This window comes from Danio rerio, chromosome 4 (assembly GCF_052040795.2).
Source record: "Danio rerio strain M-AB ecotype USA chromosome 4, GRCz13ab, whole genome shotgun sequence".
Classification (NCBI taxonomy): Eukaryota; Metazoa; Chordata; class Actinopteri; order Cypriniformes; family Danionidae; genus Danio; species Danio rerio.
In genome coordinates, this window is record NC_141024.2 from 34,251,791 (window position 1) to 34,273,996 (window position 22,206).

Below are 22,206 nucleotides of genomic sequence, written 5' to 3' on the forward strand. Positions count from 1 at the left end.
CTTTGTCTTCTTGAAACTAATGACCTACATGGCGACATTTAATATACCTGACAACATGAGGATGTTAAGAGTATAAAATGACTTACCTGTTTGTGTTGTCTTTGTGTGTTTGGAGCACGTGGTTTTTGTTTTGACAGCTGGCCATGTGCTCCTTGTTCGCTTTTTGTTTCCCGCCTTAGAGACCTGGTAATCAATTTGCGATCCTCTCCTTCACCTGTTGCTGCTTGATTTCTTCCCTATTTAGTGTCCTCTCGTCTCTTGTCTTTCGTCAGTCCGTTTTACATGCTCATGAGGCTTGTACGTTGAACCTATTGTGAGTAATCTGTCCTGCCTTTTTGAGGATATTTTGTGTTTTTTTTAGAAGAATAAATTTGTTTCACTTGCTATTGAATCTGTTCTTTTTCTACCCTGACAGAGGAGAGCTCATTTAGCTCATTACCATAATGATGGTGTTATGATTACTCTTACGCCTCATTTCTGTTGAAGCACTGCGCACCTGAGCTCAGCCTTATTTAGACGCCGTGTCAAGTTAAAGAACCTCCACACACAGCACCAGTCATCTGTGTCAGCTCCAAAGCAGTCGAGAACTCAGAGCAAGTGTTGAACATTTCTGTTTACAGGAGTTCAGAGGCTATGTCTGGAAACCATTGGGCTTTCTGCTGCACTGTATTCAGTTCTGCATTCTGAGTCAATAAACCCTAAGATTACCTGCTGCTCCTCCAATCAGCAACTTGACAACACAAAAAGCCCTAATATGAAATAATGTGGGCTGTTATGAAATTGTTTTGTAGTTATTGTTGAGTAGGGAATCTTTTACCTCAGTGTCTCCAGTTTACAGTGTTGACTTTTCAGTCCATCAGAGAGAAGCTTCACTCCTGAATCCTGCAGGTCATTGTTACTCAGGTCCAGCTCTCTCAGGACACAGTTTGAGGATTGTAGAGCTGAAGACAAAGTCTCACAAGAATCAGCAGTGAGTTTACACGTAACAAATCTGAGAAATAAGAAAACAAATAAAATTTACAGTGTATTTTTTGGTCATTCACTTCATGTAAATAATAATTATAATCAAACAGTCAATCTATCTATCAATCAATAAATCAATCAAGCAATCAGTCAGGTGTTTGAACTCAGACCTCAGTGTCTCCAGTTTACAGTGTTGACTCTTCAGTCCATCAGAGAGCTTCTTCACTCCTGAATCCTGCAGGTCATTGTTACTCAGGTCCAGCTCTCTCAGCACACAGTTTGAGGATTGTAGAACTGAAGACAAACTCTCACAAGAATCAGCAGTGAGTTTACACAGGACAAATCTGAGAAATAAGATAACTAATTTAAATTTACAGTGTTTTTTTGTCATTCACTTCATGCAAGTAATAATTATAATCAAACAGTCAATCAATCAATCAGGTATTTGAACTCAGACCTCAGTGTCTCTAGTTTACAGTTTGGACTCTTCAGTCCATCAGAGAGAAATTTCACTCCTGAATCCTGCAGGTCATTGATACTCAGGTCCAGCTCTTTCAGGACACAGTTTGAGGATTGTAGAGCTGAAGATAAACTCTCACAGCACTGAACAGTGAGATTACAGCCCTGAAGCCTGTGAGGGTAAAACAGAAATAATGACATTTATCTATTAATCCAGAGCAGAGACAAAACACTTGAATGTTGTCTTTTAGTTTAAGCAAAGGTAAAATCACCATATGGACTCTGTAAATACTGAATTTAAGGGAGAATCCAAGACTTTAAAAAACACATAAAGGTATTCTTTAGCTAACAATTCACAGTTCCGCCTTCGCGTGGCGCTTCTTTAACAGACATTTGTAGAGCTGCAGGCTGGGCGACACCCAACACATTTGCAAGATTTTATAATCTGCGAGTGGAGCCGGTTTCCTCAAGGGTGTTAGGTGGTGACCTTTGGTGATTGAGGAAACAACTCGGTAGGTGTTGTACACGCTTGCGGTGCCTTTTTTCCCTAACACGGAGAGATGTGCACCCTCCTGTCTGTCAGTAAAGTTCCCCATTCGGTGAGCCCTGCAGATTCCTCCGAGGCCCCCAGCACTGACTCAGCGGAGGAGTCACTTGCTGGCCCATTACGTAGTAGGTCTGCCCGCTGGTCAGCCCGCGTTTTGGGTATAGGTGCCTGCTATGGCCGATCCCCGCTGGTGATCCCCATATGCTTTTTCCGCCACGGTTAAGTTCCCCCCCTGGGCGGACCCGTGCTTTCCCTATCTGCTAACCACCTTTTTATGCGCACTCCCCCTTTTCAGGGTTAGTCCATATGTAATTCCATTTGTTTCCCCCTATTGGGTGCGGATGGTCTCCGCAGCGTCCTCCCTACTGGGATGGCACGCTTCCCAACGTACTGTCGTATTTCCTAGAATTATCCAGACGCTAGCGACTCCCAAAAAAGATACCTATTCCGTAAAACTTCTTTTTGAAGTGGGATAAGTTAAGGCCAAGGGCACGTTGGAGGACCACGCCTCTCATGATCTGGGTGCGTCACGCTTGCCTGACCGCTCTCTCATGGTGGGTGATGGTAAGGTGCAGTCATTATGGCGCTTTCAATGGGCTCCCAATACGTGGATTTTAACAATCAAATCCACTTATAGTGCTGGAGTTCCCCCCGAAGGAGAACATTCGAGGTTACTAAAGTAACCCTTCGTTCCCCGAGGAGGGGAACGGAAGCACTATACTCCGTCACCATAATGACTGTCCCTTAGCTGTTAAAAGTCTCTTCAGCTTAAAAAGGATAGCGTCTGCTGGCGCCAGGTGAGCTTATATACTCAGTTGATTGCTTATGCCGCTCACCTGCGCAGGCTTGCGCTGCCAATTCATTCTTAATTGGCCCGTTCAATACTCTTCAGACGAGTAGCTTCTGAACCGAACCTCCCAATACGTGGATTTTAACAATCAAATCCACTTATAGTGCTTCCGTTCCCCTCCTCGGGGAACGAAGGGTTACTTTAGTAACCTCGAACGTTTTGTGTGATAATTAATTATTAGTTATCATTATTAAAAACTTTCTCAGTTTTCCAAACTCATGGTAACATATTAGAGCTTTAAGTTTTGAAATGAGATTATATTATTATTAAAAAGAGTAAAAGTATTGAAAAGAATGTCTAAAATGGAGTAAACATAAGGAGAACAGATATTGTATACAGCAGGAGATCAGTAATGCATATTTGATATGAAAACACAAATAGTCTGTGCTGTTTCTGCACTGCACACATTTTACTCATGTGTTGCAAATCAATGTGTGAAATGGGCATAAGTGTATACAGAAAATTCTTACAGTGCCCTTGTGGTGTTTTTGACCACTGGTATCAGTCTCATCAGTGCTTCATCAGATCTTCTGTATTTCTGTAGTTCAAACTTCTCTTGAATCTCTTCTGACATCTGGAGCACAAACACCAGACCCGACCACTGAGCAGAGGACAGATCCTGTGTTGTAAGATTTCCAGAGCTCAGACTCTTCTGGAGTTCCTCCACAAAGTCATCTTTCAGTTCATTTAGACAGTAGAAGAGGTTGATGGTCCTCTCCGCTGATTTCTCCTCCTCTATTTTCTCTTTGATATAGTCAGTCGTATCTTTGATGTTCTCAGTTTTGAGCTTCAGTCCTGGCAGGAGCTCCTTCAGGACACTCTGGTCACTCTGATTAGACTCCAGAGAGAGACCCAGCAGGAAGCGAAGGAAAAGGTCCAGGTGTCCATTCTTGCTTTGTAAAGTCTTCTCGACTGCATCCTTGTGAAGTTTAAACAGGGTCTTTGTAGAGAGTTTCCATGTCAGTTCCTTTTTCCTGGAATCAAGAAATGGATTTGCTTTCTTGTTTTTGTAAGTGAAAAACACATAGAGAGCAGCGATGAACTCCTGAACACTGAGATGAACAAAACTGTAAACCTGTTCCCCTGAAATGGGGTTTTCCTCCTGAAACATTCGAGTACATAATCCAGAGAACACAGACCCTTCCTTGACATCTAGTCCACACTTCTCCAGATCTGTTTTGTAGAAAATCAGTTGTCCTTTCTGCAGCTGTTTAAAGGCCAGTTTCCCAAGCTTCAGAACAATGTCTTCAAAAGACCAGGCACTGGCTTCAGGTTCAGAATCAGTGCGGTATTTTTTATTCATCTGTTGCTTTTGAGACAGTAAGAAGTTAATGTACATCTCTGTGAGAGTTGTGGGTGTTTTGTCATTGTTCCTCTGGGTCTTGAGAGCAGTGAGAGAGATCCAGCAGAAGACAGGGATGTGGCACATGATATACAGACTCCTGGATTTCTTGATGTGGCCGATGATGTTTCCAGCAACCTCAGGACTGCTGTTTTTGATGAAGTACTGCTCTTTCTGCTCATCACTGAATCCTCGCACCTCAGTCACCTGATCAATGTAGTCTCGGGGTATCAGACTGGCTGCTGCTGGCCTGGATGTGATCCAGATGTGAGAAGAGCGTAGCAGCTCTCTCTTTAAGAGATGTGTTACTATCTTACTCACTGTCATTTCTTTATCAACATCTGTAAATCCATCCACCTCTTTAAAGTTCAACTGAAAGCGATATTCATCCAGTCCATCAAAGATGAACATGACCTTGCCTTGTTCTTCAGGAAGAGAACTCAGTCCTGCCGGTCTACTAAAGAAGTACTTGTTAAGCAGACCTATGAGACTGTACTTTTCTTCTTTAATCAGATTCAGTCTACGGAACGGCAGTGGAAATATGAAGACTATTTCCTGATTGTCTTTTCCTTCAGCCCAGTCAAGGATGAATTTGCTGACAGAGACAGTCTTTCCCACTCCTGCAATCCCCAGTGTCAGGACTCTTTTGTTTTGTTCGGTGTCAGGCTGAACTTTAAACATGTCGTTACACTTGAGTGGTTTATCTTTGGCTGTCTGTTGGTTGTGTTTTGACTCTATCTGTATCACCTCATGGTCATTCTCTCTTCCTCCAGTCTCGTTCTCCACCACATATATATCAGTGTAAATATCATCCAGCTTCTTCTGGTGACCCGTCTGTGAATTACCAATCAATATTTGCTTATAGTCCTCTTTTAACTTCTTCTTTAGTTCACGGCTGGTGTTTGTGTAATCAACAGGAGGGGAATTACAGGTCTCTGAAGCTGCACCTTTACAAGAGAGAGGAAAAAGTTGTTTTTTATTAAAGTGAAACATAATTATGTCCTGTGCTTTCAAACACGAAAAAATAACAACAGCACTCATGAAGTCATTTGTTTCATCATTTAAATGACGTGACAACCTGTATGGTAATTTGAATGAGCAAGGGTAGGTGATTTGACTTAAATCTTATATTGTATTGAAAAAAAGTCGATAACTCAGAAAAATGCAGGATGTTTCAAAAAGAATTCTCCAGAATTAAAATATGTCTATTACAGTTTTTTGAAATACTTTATACTCTGCTGATCATTTGCTGTCTCAATGTTTCCTGACATTTCCCTGGTTTTATTATTGAGGCATGTTTTGGACAAAATAACGCTGTAGATTTGTAATGTTTTCTGTGTGTTATCTTTTCAGAATGCAAGTTAGTAAATGTGTCATGGATGGATGATGTCCAACTACAGACAAGTTTTCTTGTTTGTATAGGGCTTCTTTATTGTTGTACAGTTTGACATTATGAACACTGAGATCCTAAACTCTAACATGAGAACCATATTCATGAAAAAGCTACAATCATATAGGATTATTTAAAAAATGCAGTGTGAGCCGGCTTTACAATGTTTTCTTGTTCCAGTAATGTTTATTTTACAACCTATATTTTTTCTTCTTTTCCTTTGCTGAACTCTATATTCCATATTTGTTCATTCTGTCTGTGCAAATGAGTAATAAATTGTTGTTTTTATAGTTTTGTCTTTGTGTGCCCCTGGGATGGAGATCTCTCTTTGTGAAACATAAATTGTGTAAAAGGCTTGATAGAGGTCTTGGATTATGGATTATGATTCTGCTAATGCTCAACTATTTCCACAGCCATGCAGACTCCTGATGACAGAAAATGAGGAGCTACTTTACAGAAATCGTATTTTTACATAAACTTTAATGAGAGTAGTATTCATTCATTCATTTTCTTTTTGGCTCAGTCCCTTTATTAATCTGGGGTTGCCACAGCGGAATGAACCACCAACTTATCCAGCACATGTTTTTAAGCAACGGATGCTCTTTCAGCTGCAAACTATCTATGGGAAACATCCATACACACTCATTCTCACTCATACACTACGGACAATGGACAGTGTGAGCTGGCTTTAGAATGGGTTTCTGTTTCAGAAATGTTTGTTTTGCAACTTATTTTAAGCTTCTTCTTTCTTGTTTTCTTTTCTTTATTAAAGGGTCACAAAACACAAAAACACATTTTTTTGAGCTGTTGACAGTCAGATATCTGTCCCACACTGCTAAAAACACTATTGGGACACATATATTTCACTAATAAGAGAAAATTGGTTGTTTTTGCATTATTTCAAGCAAATACGTACTTCTGGTTTAAAACAAATTTTTGAAGCTGCGTCACGTCCATGAGATCTTAGCGTGTATTCCAGCATGTAGACTGGACGTCTGTATGTGGAAATGCCTAAATGCGTCTCTGAGTGTGCTGCATTCATTCATGAGTAAGACTTGGTTCAAACCAATCAGCACGTTCTATTGTGTATGTGGTGCAACTTCATTAATATGCATGCTAGCTTTTAAGACCTTTGGTATCTAAAACGGTTTTCAGACGGCAGAGAGACGACATGTTGTGTTGCCGAAAGAAGTGGGAAAAGAATAAGAATTATTTGGAGATACGGGTCGTCAGTGTTGCTTTTATAATATGCTGCAAGGAAGGTTTTGTTTTTCATTTTCCAGCTATAAGAGCACAACTGGACTTACTTGTGGATCAGTGCATGCGACACACGGCAGAAATATGTTTGTACAGAATATTTTTTACTCGAGACCTTTTCGCATTAAAAAAATTGTGAAATCCGGATTTTCTTCTCGTCTACTTTAAAAAAAGACGCAGGTCACGTTGGTGTTGATTGTCCTGTCTTTACAGATTTGGTAAGTGTGTGCGATCAGTGCCCTTTCTTTGTTCATTCAGATGGCAAAGTTACAGTTTGTATCTTCAGCAGTACTCTTTCAGTGTTTAAAGACAGACCTTAGTCAAAATTATTTCTAAGTTACTTAGTTTACGTTAATATCACTACAATATTATGACCTGAAAGATCTGCTGTAAATGCGGCTCTATTACCGACCGTCGTGTTTAATAATGATGGTGGAATGTTTGATTGGAATGTTTGAGCCACACACATGGCTTTCTGACCTACCGAGTGGATCTGAGTTACAGAGAAATGCAGAGGTTTTTTTTTTCTCTTATACGACGTGCATCAAACATTCCACCGTCATTAAATGCTTTAACTGTCTTTCTCCCTTGCATGTGTGTTTGTTTTGCCTTGGTGAAAATCAGGACTTGCCCAAATGGAAACTCCCGATTTTATTCAAATTCTTCCCCTTGTCCCTCCCCCGACACTATAACCTACAACAGGTGGGTTTTATGGCCCTTTGCCTATGTCTTGACTTCCCATTTGAAAAAAAACAATTGCACATATAAATAAAGTAAAAAATTCAGATGAGCGAAGACAAACAATATATTCACATACATTAGCTATATACACAATATTAAATATATTTACATTTATTGTTCATAAGCTGTGCAATACATGTTATGACAATACATCTGACTCAAAAACCATTGTTAGGACTGGGTTATAACATAAAAAGATTTGAACTGAAAATTATCACATTTGAAATTTTGACAGGGAATTAAACAGTACCTTGCTTCTGTGTATTCTCCAGCTCTTCAGCCAATTCATTCTGCTTTATTTTCCTCAGGGTGTCCACTGTGATCTTCAAAGCTCTTTCTGGTTTAAAACATGACACCAACTTATCCACTGTCTTTAACCTGTCTGCATTCTCCAATTCAGCTGTTGAAATCTCTCTATGGTCATTTACTAAGCACCACTGAAACTCTTTTAGTTCAGCTTCTCTCAGTTCATCCAGTGAGTTCTTGAGCAGCTGTTTAACATTCGCCATGGTGCTTCACCCATTCACAGCTACAGGACAAGAGCAACAACTTCTGCATTAGTTTCACAATTAACATATGCATTTATTTTATTTATTTATTTATTTATTTTTGGGGGGGGGGGGGTGTAATAATTCGGACTTCAACTGTAGTTATACATGCTCAGAATCCTCTGAATCAAATGTTGTTTTTATTGTGACACACATGGCCTCCTAGACATCAGTTTATGCTGTTTAATGCAGACATGGCAAAAGAACTGAATGATCATTGCAGCAGCTCAAATGTAACCAGGTAGCAAGAATTCTTGCCCAGATTTTCCTCCTTGTTTCCTGTAGTTAAAGGGTAAATACAGCATTTGGGGTTGTAAATTAAAGTGAAGCATTGTTCCCTCCTTGTTCCCACCTTGTTCCTTATACTTACGGGGTAAATAAAGCATTTGCGGGTTGTAAATTAAAGTGAAGCATTGTTCCCTCCTTGTTCCTTGTAGTTAAAGGGTAAATTCATCATTTGTTCCCCTTATTGTTCCCTGTAGTTTACAAGGTAAAATCTTGAAGGTTGTGAAATAAATATGCAAACACACAATATAGTTCTTCTTTACTTTGTAACCTTTATTTTAATGAATTGGCATTTTATAACACTTCATCTTAATCAAACATTATCTTGTCTATCATTACCTATACTCATTCATTTATTTTATTTTCGACTTAGTCCATTTGTTAATCTGGGGTCGCCACAGTGGAATAAACCACCAACTTATCCAGCATATGTTTTACACAGCGGATACCCTTCCAGTTGCAACCCATCACTGGAAAACATGCATTCAAACACATACACTATGGACAATTTTAGCTTACCCAATGTCAGCACATGTTTTTGGATTTGTAGGGGAAACCGGAGCACCCGGAGGAAACCCACGCTAACATGGGGAGAACATGCCAACCCCACCCAGAAATGCCAACTGACCCAGCCGAGGCTCGATCCAGCAACCTTCTTGCTGTGAGGCAATCGTGCGACCTACTGCGCCACTGTGCTGGCCTGCCTATACTCAAATAGCAAAATTACACATTATTTCCTTCCCCCTTTTTCTGGCATCTCTTGCTTGGCTTTCTCTTCCTTTTCTCCTCTTCCTCTTCTCAGCTTCCACTGAGGAAAAAATGAATAAACATAAAGGCTTTTAGTAAGCTATAGACATGTTCCCCTTCATAAGGGAACTGCTACATGTGTCTGTATAAACAGACTTTTGGGAGTGCTTTAGACGACCAATCACTTCTGAAGATATGAAAACGGGCCAATGGAATGCCAATTGACTTGGCTAGGCTTAGCTCCACAGCTGAAACTGATGAGCCAATTAGGGCTATATCAGTTGGCTGTGTGAGTCAGCTCATCAGATGTGTTGCTTCAGACCAGACTTCCAACAAATAAAGCATTTCCTTCACCAGTGCGGGGGAAAACGTTTTAGCGGTGGGCGAACTGGGTTTCATGTCCCCTTGGTGTTTTGCTGGTGATCTAAAAGAGCAGTTTCTACAAAGAGCAGAGCACACAGTCATGCAGCGCGTCTTTCTAAAGATGTCGTTTCGACCGTGCGTTTCTGGATGCTGGGGTTTCCTCGCTCCGGATCACAGGGATGAGTATTGCGTCACATGCTTGGGGGTCCAACATGTTGATGCAGTGCTCACAGACAGTTCTTGCCTGCATTGCGATGGCTTGACTGTTGCACAATTGAGGTCGCGGCGAGCTCTTTAATTAGGTCAAGTCACCCCTGCTGCTGCCCACCAAGCTGTTAGAACTCTGGCAGGCCTGAGGGTTACAGTGGGGCTAATCCGTCGCCTTCGGGCCTGCGGACCCCTTCGCTCCTCGTCAGTGGGCTCTGTTTCTGCTTCGAGTGTGAGCGCTAGTCGATTCTCTGGGCTGGCCGCGCTTTCATTAAATGACACCAGGGGCGTGATGTCTATTTAGGCATCAAAAGATGGGTTGACATGCTTCAATGAAGATCCGGACCCCCTGCCATCCTCCGGGGTTGTCAGCAAGGTTTCGGACCTTGAGTCAGACATATTAGCCATGTTATCTTGGGCTGATTTGGCCATGGGACTGTAGATGACTTGTCCCCCAGAACCACGGCCGGACCGCTTAGATGGGTGTTATGTGGGGGTGAATAAGAAGGTGAAGCTTTCCCGACCCCCCTGTCCCCTTGTTCACGGAGGTACAAAGAGAGCTCACGCAGGCATGGACCTTTCATTGCCCAGACCTCATGCGCTCCTGCTCTCACCTCTCTTGATGACGGAGCAGCCAGGGGATATGAGGCGATTCAAGCACTTTAGCAACGAGGTCAGCAGCGTGTAGGTACATTTAGACTTGTTTTCAGTTGTTTGTGTATGGTTCAAGGACATTTAGGCTTGTATTCAGTTGTTTGTGTTTGGTTCTAGCACATTTAGACTTGTTTTCAGTTGTTTGTGTGTGGTGCTAGAAAGTTTACTCACTGTTTCCTTGGTTACTGTAAGAGCTTGTTTGTGGATCGCAGACGGTTTTGTGCCCCCCGCCTCAGTTTCTGTTGTTTTTACTCACGAGGCGTTTCCAGCTGAATTCAATCAGCAAGCGCTCAGGGATGTATATAAGCAGGTAGTTTCACCGCGGCAGCGTCGTGTAAACGCCGCCTCGTGTGAAGACCAACGAGTGTAAAGACCATCGACTCTACCTGCGCGAGTGTAAAAACCATCGACTACCTGCACGAGTGCAAAGACCAGCGACTTTACCTGCACGAGTGTAAAGACCATCGACTCTACCTGTGGGACTACACCGAGCAAAGACACCGACAAAGCACTTGAGTATTTTACTTATTTATTTTATCTTTACACTTATTGTTTTCATTGCACTTTTATTATACGTTTACTAATTCCTGTTGTTACTAACACTCGCAAAGCACGGGAGGTACGCTGCAGGCAAGAATGGAAATTTACCCAGAGACCGTCCCTGCCAACAATCAGCTCCTTTGAAGTCCATGCAGTCACCATTATCCACCCCTTCTACATAAATATCATCTACTGCCCACCAGATACATTAGGTCACTTCTTAGATGAACTGGATGTTCTCCTCTCATCTTTTTTTGATAATGACACTCCCTTGTTAGTGCTAGGTGACTTCAACATCCATATTGAAAGAACTCAAGCTACTGACTTCCAGACTCTGCTTGCCTCTTTTGACCTCAAAACAGCACCTACTTCTGCTACTCACAAATCAGGTAATCAGCTTCACCTTATATACACTCGTCATTGCTTCACTGATCAAACACTGCTATGCTGATTCTACTCAGCTATACCTCTCTTTGCACCCTAATGATCCCTCGGTTACAGCTCGAGTCTCAGCCTGCCTGTCAGACATTTCATACTGGATTAAAAATCATCATCTTCAGCTTCACCTCACGATAACGGAAATGCTTGAAGTTTCTGCCAACCCGACTCTACATCATAACTTTTCAATCCAGATGGATGGGGCGACCATTACTGCATCCAAAACGGTGAAAAGCCTTGGAGTAACGATTGATGACCAACTGAACTTCTCTGATCACATTTATAGAACTGCTCGATCTTGCAGATTCGCACTCTATAACATCAGAAAGGTCTGACGCTTCCTATCTGAACATGCAGTTCAACTCTCTACTAGCCAGGCTTCCAGCTAACTCTATCAAACCTCTTCAGCTGCTTCAGAACGCAGCTGCACGAATGGTCTTTAATGAACCTAAAAGAGCACCTCACTCCGCTACTCATCCGTTTGCACTGGCTGCCAGTTGCTGCTCGCATCAAATTCAAAGCTTTGATGTTTGCTTACAAAGCGACTTCTGGCTTTGCTCCTTATCTGCTCTCACTTCTGCAGATTTATGTGCCCTCAAGAAACTTGCCTTCTGTGAGTGAACGTTGCCTCGTGGTTCCATCCCAAAAAGGGTAGAAATTACTTTCCCGAACTCTCGCATTCAATCTGCCCAGGTGGAATGAACTCCTTAACTGCATCAGAACGGCAGAGTCACTCGCTGTCTTCAAGAAACGACTAAAAACTCAACTATTTGGTTTTCACTTTCCCTCCAAATTTGCAATTGTCTCTCTGGCTCCACTGCTAACTGTATTACAAAAAAAATTACTAATGTTTTGCTTCTTACACTTTACGTTTCTGAAACTTGTCTACAGCACTTATTCATTGTTGCTGTCATAGTTGTGTAAATTGCTTCCTTGTCCTCATTTGTAAGTCGCTTTGGATAAAAGCGTCTGCTAAATGACTAAATGTAAATGATTCCCCAGGTGGAGCAGACTATCGCGGTCAACCTGTGTCCGCAGAGCCACTTTACCTGGAGAGGTCCACCTAAACTCCCTTCCAAAGCATGCAGGTTATCTGAGTCTCTCACGGCCAGAGCCCACACCGCAGAGGCCAGGCCGCCTCTGCTCTGCACACTATGACCACCTATCAATGCTACCAAGCCAAGAAGATGGATGGAAATGGCATAGATTATCCGATAAGTTACTTTTCTCGAAAGTTCAATAAGCATCAGCTTAATTACTCTACTATTGAGAAAGAAACTCTTGCTTTGCTGTTCGCCTTACAACATTTTGAAGTTTATGTTGGCTCCAGTAACTTGCCTGTGCTTCGATATACAGATCACAATCCCCTTGTGTTCTTATCGAGGATGTACAATCACAATTAACGTTTGATGAGATGGTCTTTATTAGTGCAGAACTATAACTTGGAGATTTGTCATAAGAAAGGCATTGATAACATCATGGCAGACGCCCTTTCTAGAGTGTAAAGTCTCACTGAACTTTACGTTACAAACGGGGTTTGTTTTTAAGTGCCGGAGTGTTACGGCTCAGTATCTGTGCCTGTGTTTGTATGTATTTTTTTTTCTCTCTCCCTCCTTCTCTACCTATCCTTTTCTTTAGGTCCGCCCAGCTCATCTACCTATTGGCCAAGCTAGATGCCAGTCATCATTACCATTCGCGATGACATCATCATTGACCAATCACAAGCAGACTTCCCCACTTTAAAAGGAAGCCGGTGCAGTCGAAAGCTAGCTTGCTTTTTGCTTGCTCACTGTTGTGTGTTTGTTATGTTGGTTGACTGTGTGTGTTTTCTTGATAGCTGGATTATGTGATAGTTTCTTGTGCTATGTGTGTTATAATCATTTGTGCTGAAATCGATCTTTACAGGTGTTCTAATTGTGTTTTCTCTCCGATTAACATAGATATGACATCAATGGGATTCGAGGAACAGGGTAGATGTCACATGACCTACATGTTGCTACACGTAGGAGATACCAATGTATTATACACACTAGTTTAGAAGTGAGCGCCACTAATTGTAAGTTTTGTTTACGTTTGTGTTTAGAAGTGTAGTTTAGATAGGGCGTGAAAACGCTGAAGATTTTTCTTTTTCTTTCTTTTATTAGATAGTACGGAGATGGTGGGTTCTAGTTAGAGTTGTGTTTTGTTATATTATTTTCTTTTCTTTGGCGCCACTTTTGTTCCTCCTCCCCTTTATTACAACCATTTATTTATTCTTGTTTTCTTTGTTTTGTATATACTTTGTTTATCAGTTATCCACTTTGTAAAATAAACACTTATTTTGGCATAATTTGGTTGTTTGTCTGCTCAATTGCCACCACCATTCATAAAAGGGTCATAATTTTTAAATGTTGCGTTAACCCTAGCCTTTCCATCTTAAATAACTGTAACACCGAGATGCAGGAGCAGGGTATATACAGAACTTCTTGAGTTGAATTAAATATATTTTATTATCTTTTTAAATACATTCAAAAAAAAAAAATTACTACCAGCATGACTTGCACAAGCTGCAACTGTAGTGGCATGTATTTTCAAATGGAATAACATATTGCAGATAACCCATTTAAGTAAAACAGGGGGATTAACCAAGGTGTCACAGTGGGCCTTTGTCCATAGTTTTTAATCAATGCCATATATGTCAAGTCGCTCTTCTAAGAACAGTTCAGTACGGTTACCGTTGTTTCTCCACTGAGCCTGGAATGGCGCGACACGATTACAAACCTTTCTCTGCCCGGAATTCTTGGCACAGTTAGACAACCGTGCTGAACTATGTCGATAAATTCCGTGTGTCAGGGCTCAAAACTAACTTTTTTTTACTTGGTAGCACCGGTGCTACCAACTTAAAATATTTAGGAGCACCCGAAAAAATGTAGGAGCACCCACCATAGATGAATGAGCATGGCTGCAAATTGTATATTAAGGTTTTTTTGCATATGAAAACAACATAAATTAGGACTAACAAAAACCAGAAACAACTATCTAACTAATGCTGAAATGACTTATTAATATTTGTTCAATAACTCCAAAACAAAGATCAAATAATTATAAATATTAATGATTAAGATGATGACAATATTACTATTAAAACAATATTACTATTAACTATTAACATTAATAATTACTATTAACTATTAACAATCAACAATTTGTTACTATTAACAATATTACTATTAAAAATAAATTAGATTTATCATCTTATCATGCTGCCTTGAATATGCTTTAATATAAGTTATCTGCTATAAAAAGTCAGACTATAACATAAAAAAACAAATGTATGGTTTGCATCAAACAAAAATGAAGCAATGCAGTGAGAAATGTTTATTTTTCATTATTGTTTTTATATGCATGTCAATTTAATAAATAATATTTCTGTTACAAAACAAACAAAGCATTCTACTAAATCATTCAATTCAAGGCTGAAAGCTGCAAAGCAGTCATCAGTCATTAAATTGGAAAATAATATACAACTCAAGAAAGAATGGACACAAGGAAGAAAAGTCTCACTTCTACCACTCTTTAAAAGTTTTGGTTTGGGTTGGTTTCATTTTAAATGCTCACTCTCATTATGCGTTCACTTACACTTTTCTGTGTTTGTGGGAAAAAAGCAGGCAAGTCAGATGACCAGGGCAAAGCAGGATTCTCGCGACGACCATCGCCACAATACCGCTCTTTGTTATGAGCCGCAGATTCAGTTTAAATTTAGTAAAACCAAGCTTTTTTTGGCGATGATGTGTGCAGTGTTAGATTTTACATTTATAGCGGACATTTGCGCTGAACACGCAGTGAATAATGCATCAAGATTCGGGGAACTACTCCGAAAACCCTCGATTAATTAATCTGCTCTGTTTCCGCTCCACCTGCCAAGCGGCAACGCTGAGCCTTCTGTGCGGCTGTGACGCCCCCGCCCTAAGGCACCACTAAATCCGGTAAACGGACAGCGAAGCATCCCTGAGACCAGCCATCCAGAGAAGAGGGGACCTGCTCATACCTCGGTGGGGGGCCATGGATCATCACATCAGTCCATAACCATGATTTTAAACTCATCGCTGCCGGCAACCAAATTTTCAATAAAAGAGCAGTTTCTTCTTTCTCCGAATGCGCAAACCCGAGCACTGCCAGTCTGGGATGCTTCGCCTTCCAGCTTGCAGTGCCGAGACCCTTCGCGCCTTCAGAGTGCAGCAGAAAAGACTCCTTTCTCTCACTCCAGCCTCATCGCGGGATCCAGGGAGGAAGTTAAGAGAGATTGTCTTATTTTCAGCTCTTCCTTGGGATGAGCACTCCCATCCCGAGCTGCCCCTCCGATGGCACGTGCCATTAGCGCGCGCTCTGTCGGCTTGGTTAGCGCTGCCCTCATACGTATAGTAAGACCTGGCTATGCGATACAGTTCGCAATTTGCCCTCCCAAGTTCACAGGTGCCCTTTTCACAAGGGTTATCCCAGAGAGTGCCCCTGTCTTGCGAGAGGAGATTGCTGTCCTTCTGGCGAAGGATGCAATCGAGTAGGTCCCTCCAGCTGAGATGAGATCTGGGTTTTACAGCCTGTATTTCATCGTGCCCAAAAAGAGCGGGGGGTTAAGACCAATCATATTCATTCTTATTTATTTTATGTAAGCTACTTAAAATTCACCTTAAGTGAAAACTTGAAGTCAACCTTTGAATATGTTTCAGACATTCTTAGAGCACAAGCAACAGCCTGCAGTCATTAACCAGAGGCGCAGACATTTCAAATTAATGTCCTGTAATAGTAGGCCTAATAGGAAGACAGCATTACTTCAGCACTTTCTGCGGTACAATAGCAAAAGAATTCACCATTAGATGAAGTATGTGGTTTTTCTGTTGTTTTTTGTGTGGTAATACCAACTCAACAAAATATGACAATATTTTTTTTTCTTATTCTTACAAAGTGACATATATATTAGTGCTGTCAAAATTAGTGCGTTAACGCATGCAATTAATTTGAAATAAGTAAAGTCAACTTTATTGTCAATCAAACCATGAAACAGTACATTACACAGCAGACTAAAATTGCGTTTCTCCCATACTCCAATGTGCAATTTAAAACAAGATATGACACACACTAAACATAAACTAAACATTTAACTAATATAGTACAATAGATATTTAATAAATAGACAATAATAATGTCAGGATTGTGGATCTGTCTGTTCTTCTATGATGCGATCTGCGTGTGTGTAGGTATGTTTGTGTGTGCGCGGTGTGGTGCGTATATGCGTGTATGAGTGTGTGTGTGTGTGTGTTTGGGTGTCTCTGTGTCAGTGTGGTAGTTGCGTGGCTGTCAATTGTGTTTACATATCAGTTGGGTGGTCACGTGTACGCTGTCAACAGCACTTGCCGTGCATAGCACTGCGCAGCTGTAATCAGCGGACTACAGGTGCAGCGCATTAACACGCCTATATATGTTTAGCATTTCTGTCTCACATTGTCAGTTCGTTATCTTCACGTCTGTTGTCTGTGTCCTGTCAGGCTTCTGTTGCTGAGTTACTGGTGGTGTGTCGCTGGGAGAGCTCTGTGTTTGGACTCATATACTTATCTGTTGACGGCTTCCTGAACTTGTTCTACAGTGCCCCCTGTTCGATTCATTAGACTTCTTCCTGCTGCTCGATTCACTCACCGATCATCTGCCTGCGTTCATCGTTCTCTGTTTTCTGTCTGAGTCCAATAAATCTCTTTTTACTTGCAATTGAGTCTCCCTGTAATTCGTGACAAATAAACTGTAAGCAATTACCAGATTGTTTCAGAATATGGCCAAGTTGAGGTATTTATTGTAGTGCAATTAAGTGCAGTATGGCAAAAGTGCAGAGTAGCAGCATAGAGGTAAGTGAGTTTTGTAAACATGTTACATGTGCAAGGAATATTAACATATATGCATAAAACATTGAGTTTGTCTTTCTCACAGTTCCACAGATTTTTGTGTATGTGGGGTGTGATTTTATAATCCAGTTTTCATGAGTGAGTTGAGCAGTCTGATAGCTTGAGGAAAAAAGCTATTAATGAGTCTGGTAGTCTTGCAACGCATACTGCTGTAGCTTTTTCCAGATGGTAGGAGAGTAAACAGTTTATGTGTGGGATGGGTGAAGTCTTTGATGATGTTAGTGGCTCTTTTGTAGCAGCGGAAGGGGTACATGTCCTGGATGGATGGTAGGGCGGATCCGTTAATCTTCTCAGCTGACCTCACCACCCTCTGTAGAGCTATCCGGTCAGCAACAGAGCAGCTACCATACCAGACTGAGAGACTGCTGGTAAGAATAATCTCATGGCACCTTTGTAGAGGGTAGTGAGTGCTGGTGGGGGGAGGTTAGCTCTTCTCATCCTGTGTAGAAAGTGGCGGCGTTGGTGAGCTTTCTTGACCAGAGAGGTGGTGTTAGTAGACCAAGACAGGTCATCAGTAATATGCACCCCCAGGAACTTGGTGCTTTTCACTGACTCTACTACACTGCCATAGATGGTGAGGGGTGTGTGTGACTTGTGATTATATAATATATATAATTATCCATTTTCCATATTTGCAACGCCTGTATTTTGGCCTTTTTTTTTTTGCAGTCCACTTAAAATCCAACGTAGAAATAATTGTTTAAATTTCTTTAATAAATATGGCTGTCAAGCCAGGTGTTACAAGTTATACAAAAATTCTAATAAACAATTATATTTTTAGTTTAAATAGTTTTTTGTCTTGCGTTTACATTAATTTTACATTTTAATAGCCAAAATTACAATTTTCAGTCTTTTAAATGTGATTAATTGCCATTAATTTTCAAAAAAGGTGCGATTAATTAGTTAATTAGTCAGACAGTTGCAGCTCATCCAGAACGCTGCAGCCAGAATTCTAACCAGAACCAGAAAATCAGAGCACATCACACCTGTCCTCAGGTCTTTACACTGGCTGCCAGTTACATTCAGAATAGATTTTAAAGTATTATTACTGGTCTATAAATCACTAAATGGCCTAGGACCTAAATACATCACAGATATGCTCACTCAATACAAACCTAACAGATCACTCAGATCTTTAGGATCATATAAACTAGAAGTTCCAAGAGTTCAGTCAAAGCAGGGTGAATTGGCTTTTAGCCACTATGCCCCTCGCTGCTGGAATCAGCTTCCAGAAATGATCAGATGTGCTCCAACATTAGGTACATTCAAATCAAGACTGAAAACACATCTGTTTAGCTGTGCCTTTACTGAATGAGCACTGTGCTGCGTCCGACAGATTGCACTATCATGTTTTTCTCTTCTTCTTCATTCTTTCATATCACATTTTACCTGTTTTTATGTTTTGTTTTGTTTTTATGCATTTTTATTATTTGTTTTTATTTTTATTTTACTTGTTTCTTTTATTCTTGTTTATGTAAAGCACTTTGAATTGCCATTGTGTATGAAATGTGCTATATAAATAAACTTGCCTTGCCTTGCCTAATTCTTTTAATCGATTGACAGCGCTTATTTATAAAAAAAAATGTATTCATATTTATTGTAAAAACTTTTCTGTGTGCAAACGTTTCAGTGGACTGAAATAATTTTGCAATTGAAACAGCAAGATTACTGACACCCTCCCTTACAAAAATTACCTGCAGAATTTTATGTGGTAAACCATCTAATGTACAACACAAAAAATATGTGGCAATTGTGTAGTACTTTGTTGTTTTTTGGGTCATTTTTCCACAGGATTGTGTGTTGTACAGTATGTAATATTCCTGTAGTGTTCTTGTGGTAGTGTGTGGTATCATTTTTATATGTCTGTAGTATTTACCACAGAATTCTGTTGTACATTATGTAATATTCCTGTCACGATTACCAGCGATCGTCTTTCATAAGATCGCTGGATTGCACTAACAATAACCATGGACTAAGTTTGCTGGATTGCACTAGCAATAAACATGGACTACAAACCCGCCATTTATGGACTACATTTTCATTAGGGTTGGGTACCGAAACCCGGTGCCATTATAGCACCGGAACCTTGGTAACCGGTATGTACCGCTATTAAATCAGCGTATAAATTTCGGTGCCTTTTGGTGCTGTGGCAAAAAAACGTAAGCAGCATCAAAGGGATGCATGAAAAAAAGGCACAAATTGTATTATATTCTGTAGACTCTTAAAGCTGTTTAGGCTTATTTAGATAAGAAGATAGTATATTATAATAAAGACAGCAGACGAGGTTCTTAAGTTAGCCGGAGTTTCTCTTGTTCTACTCTTGTTGTACATGATGCTTCACAGTATACACAAGTACAGGGCACCACCTAGTGGTGTAACTCAGAATACATCACACAAATAGGCATTGTTACACCATTACTAAACATTTCATTCTAAACAACTTTGAGAAATACGGACAGGCGATATTAGGCTTTTGTTATTGTCGCTAACAGACACACGCACAGCACAGCGCATTCAGTCTGGTTTTCGGTGAGCGAAAGAAAAGCGACGCTCTTCAAATCACAGCGCGTTATCACGTTCATCCAATTAGCTTAAACTAAGCATTCTAAAGCGTAATTTACAAGCAAGGACACAGCAACTGTCTTTACAAAAGTGTAAGGGGGAAACATGTCAAACTTAATGACATTTGAGGGCTCAAAGGCAGAGCCTCTCTCGCATGCTTTAGGTGTCGCTCCCTGTTTTGGCTCTCTCTGTGAAGGTGCTGTGCGCATCAGTTCACTGCATTCGTCAAAAGTTGACGCCCCAAATTGACACAGGTAATAAAAAGATTAAACTTCAGTCATGTTCATGTTGTGAAACACTATCAAAATGTCCACCGTTGATGATATTAGACTTCTGTTTTCAATAGCGAATTTAACACTTAATATAGGAAGTCCTCGGCTATGCAAAGACCATTATTAATCAGAAATCTAGTGTACATAGTTTAACGTTTGGAAATGCAGTCTTGAGTTTACAAACAGTCGGCAAGTACCAAAGAACAGATGCAACACATTGATCAAATGTAGTTTTCAGTCATGCTCATGTTAAGTCATAATAAATCGTTTAGTTTTACCTTCATTCATTTTTGATTTCCGTCTTCAACACATGATTTATTTACAACACATTTTTTAAACAATAGTTTAACTCATTTCTAATATCTACTTTTTATCTTCCCCATGCTGAGAGTCAGTGCAGATCATTTTACTTGTTATTTTGCAAGACAGTTGTATTCAGACAAAGTGCCTTTAAGTATTTTATTAAGATTAAAGTGTAATTTAGACTTAATCAGCTCACTACGAAAGTTAAAATAATTAGTCAAATGATTTTGTAACTGATTTGTGAATATGAAAAATATACTGTAAATATTTCTTAAGGAGGCTAATGATACTGACCTTATATTTATTTAAAATAAAAACGGCTTTTATTCATGAAATAAACAATAAGAAATAGGACTTATTATAACTCCAGAATATTTTTTTTAATAATAATAATAACAATTCGTTACATTTATATAGCGCTTTTCTGGGCACTCAAAGCGCTTTGGGGGGGGGGGGGGGGGTGGGATCTCCTCATCCACCACCAGTGTGCAGCATCCACCTGGATGACGCGACGGCAGCCATTTTGCGCCAGACCGCACACCACACACCAGCTGATTGGTGGAGAGGAGACAGAGTGATGATATGCCAATCATGATATGGGGAGAGTTAGGAGGCCATGATGGACAGAGGCCAGTGGGCAGATTTGGCCAGGATGCCGGGGTTAAACCCCTACTCTTCGAAGGACATCCTGGGATTTTTAACGACCACAGAGAGTCGGGACCTCGGATTAACGTCTCATCCGAAAGACGGCACCCACTGAGCAGTATAGAGTCCCCATCACTATACTGGGGCATTAGGACCCATACAGACCGCAGGTTGGGCGCCCCCTGCTGGCCTCACTAACACCACTTCCGGCAGCAACCTAGCTTTCCCAAGTGGTCTCCCATCCAGGTACTGACCGGGCGCAGTGTTTAGGAAACACTTTAAAAATATTCAGAAACATTATTTTAAATGAATGGGAGAGCAAAACAAATCGACTTCAACTGTAGGCCTGTTAAAGTTTAGAGGTGCAACAATGTGCCTTGATGTACTTGAATGTTAGAAATGTGTTCTCCTACACCAGTACAACGTTACTTGTCAAATAAATGAACAAGGAAGATTATTTTGAGTTTAAGTTATTTAATTATCTTGTTTATGAAGACTGCAGAGTGATGCATGAAAACAAATGACTTTGAATAATGTTTTAAGTATTTTGTGATATATATATATATACATGTTAAAATGTGCTCCTAAATGTATGTGGCCCCTGCCTGCTCCCCACAGGTTAATAGTAAGCTAATGTAATTTCATAATGCAAATCTTAAATTCATGCTAACCAACAAATGATCAAAGGAAATGTATTAATGTAATACAATATAAATTGATGTTTACTTTAAACAGTAATTATATTGTTCTATTAAAATGATTTTTTAAAATATTTTGTCAAACAAAATATTTTTGTAGAGGTATCCACCATCATTTTGTGGCTAAAAAGTATCAATTCAGGCACTGCTTTGGCACCGGTATCGAAAAACAACCAAACGATACCCAATCCTAATTTTCATACATGCACACTCACTCATGCGGTCACACTCACACATGCTTCCTCATCTAGACTGATTACTTGCACCACCTGAGGATTGTTAGAGACTGATTGCACACAACACTCACTCATTCACTTTGCCGAGTCTTGTTATCTTTATAGAAACACTACAACGCGTTTTCCTAGTCTTGTTTTCTTGTGTTTTGAACCTTGCCTTGTTTACCTTTTCGTCTTAGTCTGCCGCCTGCCTTCTGACCACTCGCCTGATACTTTGACAACGATTCTG

At 40.4% G+C, this 22,206-nt stretch overlaps 2 protein-coding genes across 3 annotated transcripts in view; one reads left to right on the forward strand and one right to left on the reverse strand.

Annotated features, from left to right (window-relative positions):
• The window catches only part of LOC101886704 (zinc finger protein), an 846,922-nt gene that overhangs the window by 250,386 nt on the left and 574,330 nt on the right, over positions 1-22,206 (forward strand). The window lies entirely within an intron of this gene.
• LOC137491180 (NACHT, LRR and PYD domains-containing protein 12-like) overlaps positions 1-22,206 on the reverse strand; it is an 83,869-nt gene that overhangs the window by 38,287 nt on the left and 23,376 nt on the right. The window contains exons 2-6 of one of the 2 annotated variants that reach the window (XM_087248487.2): positions 7,800-8,078; positions 3,290-5,108; positions 1,421-1,594; positions 1,134-1,307; positions 818-991 (exon numbers count right to left, since the gene is read on the reverse strand). In XM_087248487.2, coding sequence (XP_087104613.2) covers positions 818-991; positions 1,134-1,307; positions 1,421-1,594; positions 3,290-5,108; positions 7,800-8,058 — 2,600 coding nt within the window. In that variant the 5' untranslated portion in view covers positions 8,059-8,078. Of the gene's footprint in view, positions 1-817; positions 992-1,133; positions 1,308-1,420; positions 1,595-3,289; positions 5,109-7,799; positions 8,079-22,206 lie in introns of those variants that run through there. The other variant, XM_088650014.1, reaches the window with a different exon arrangement.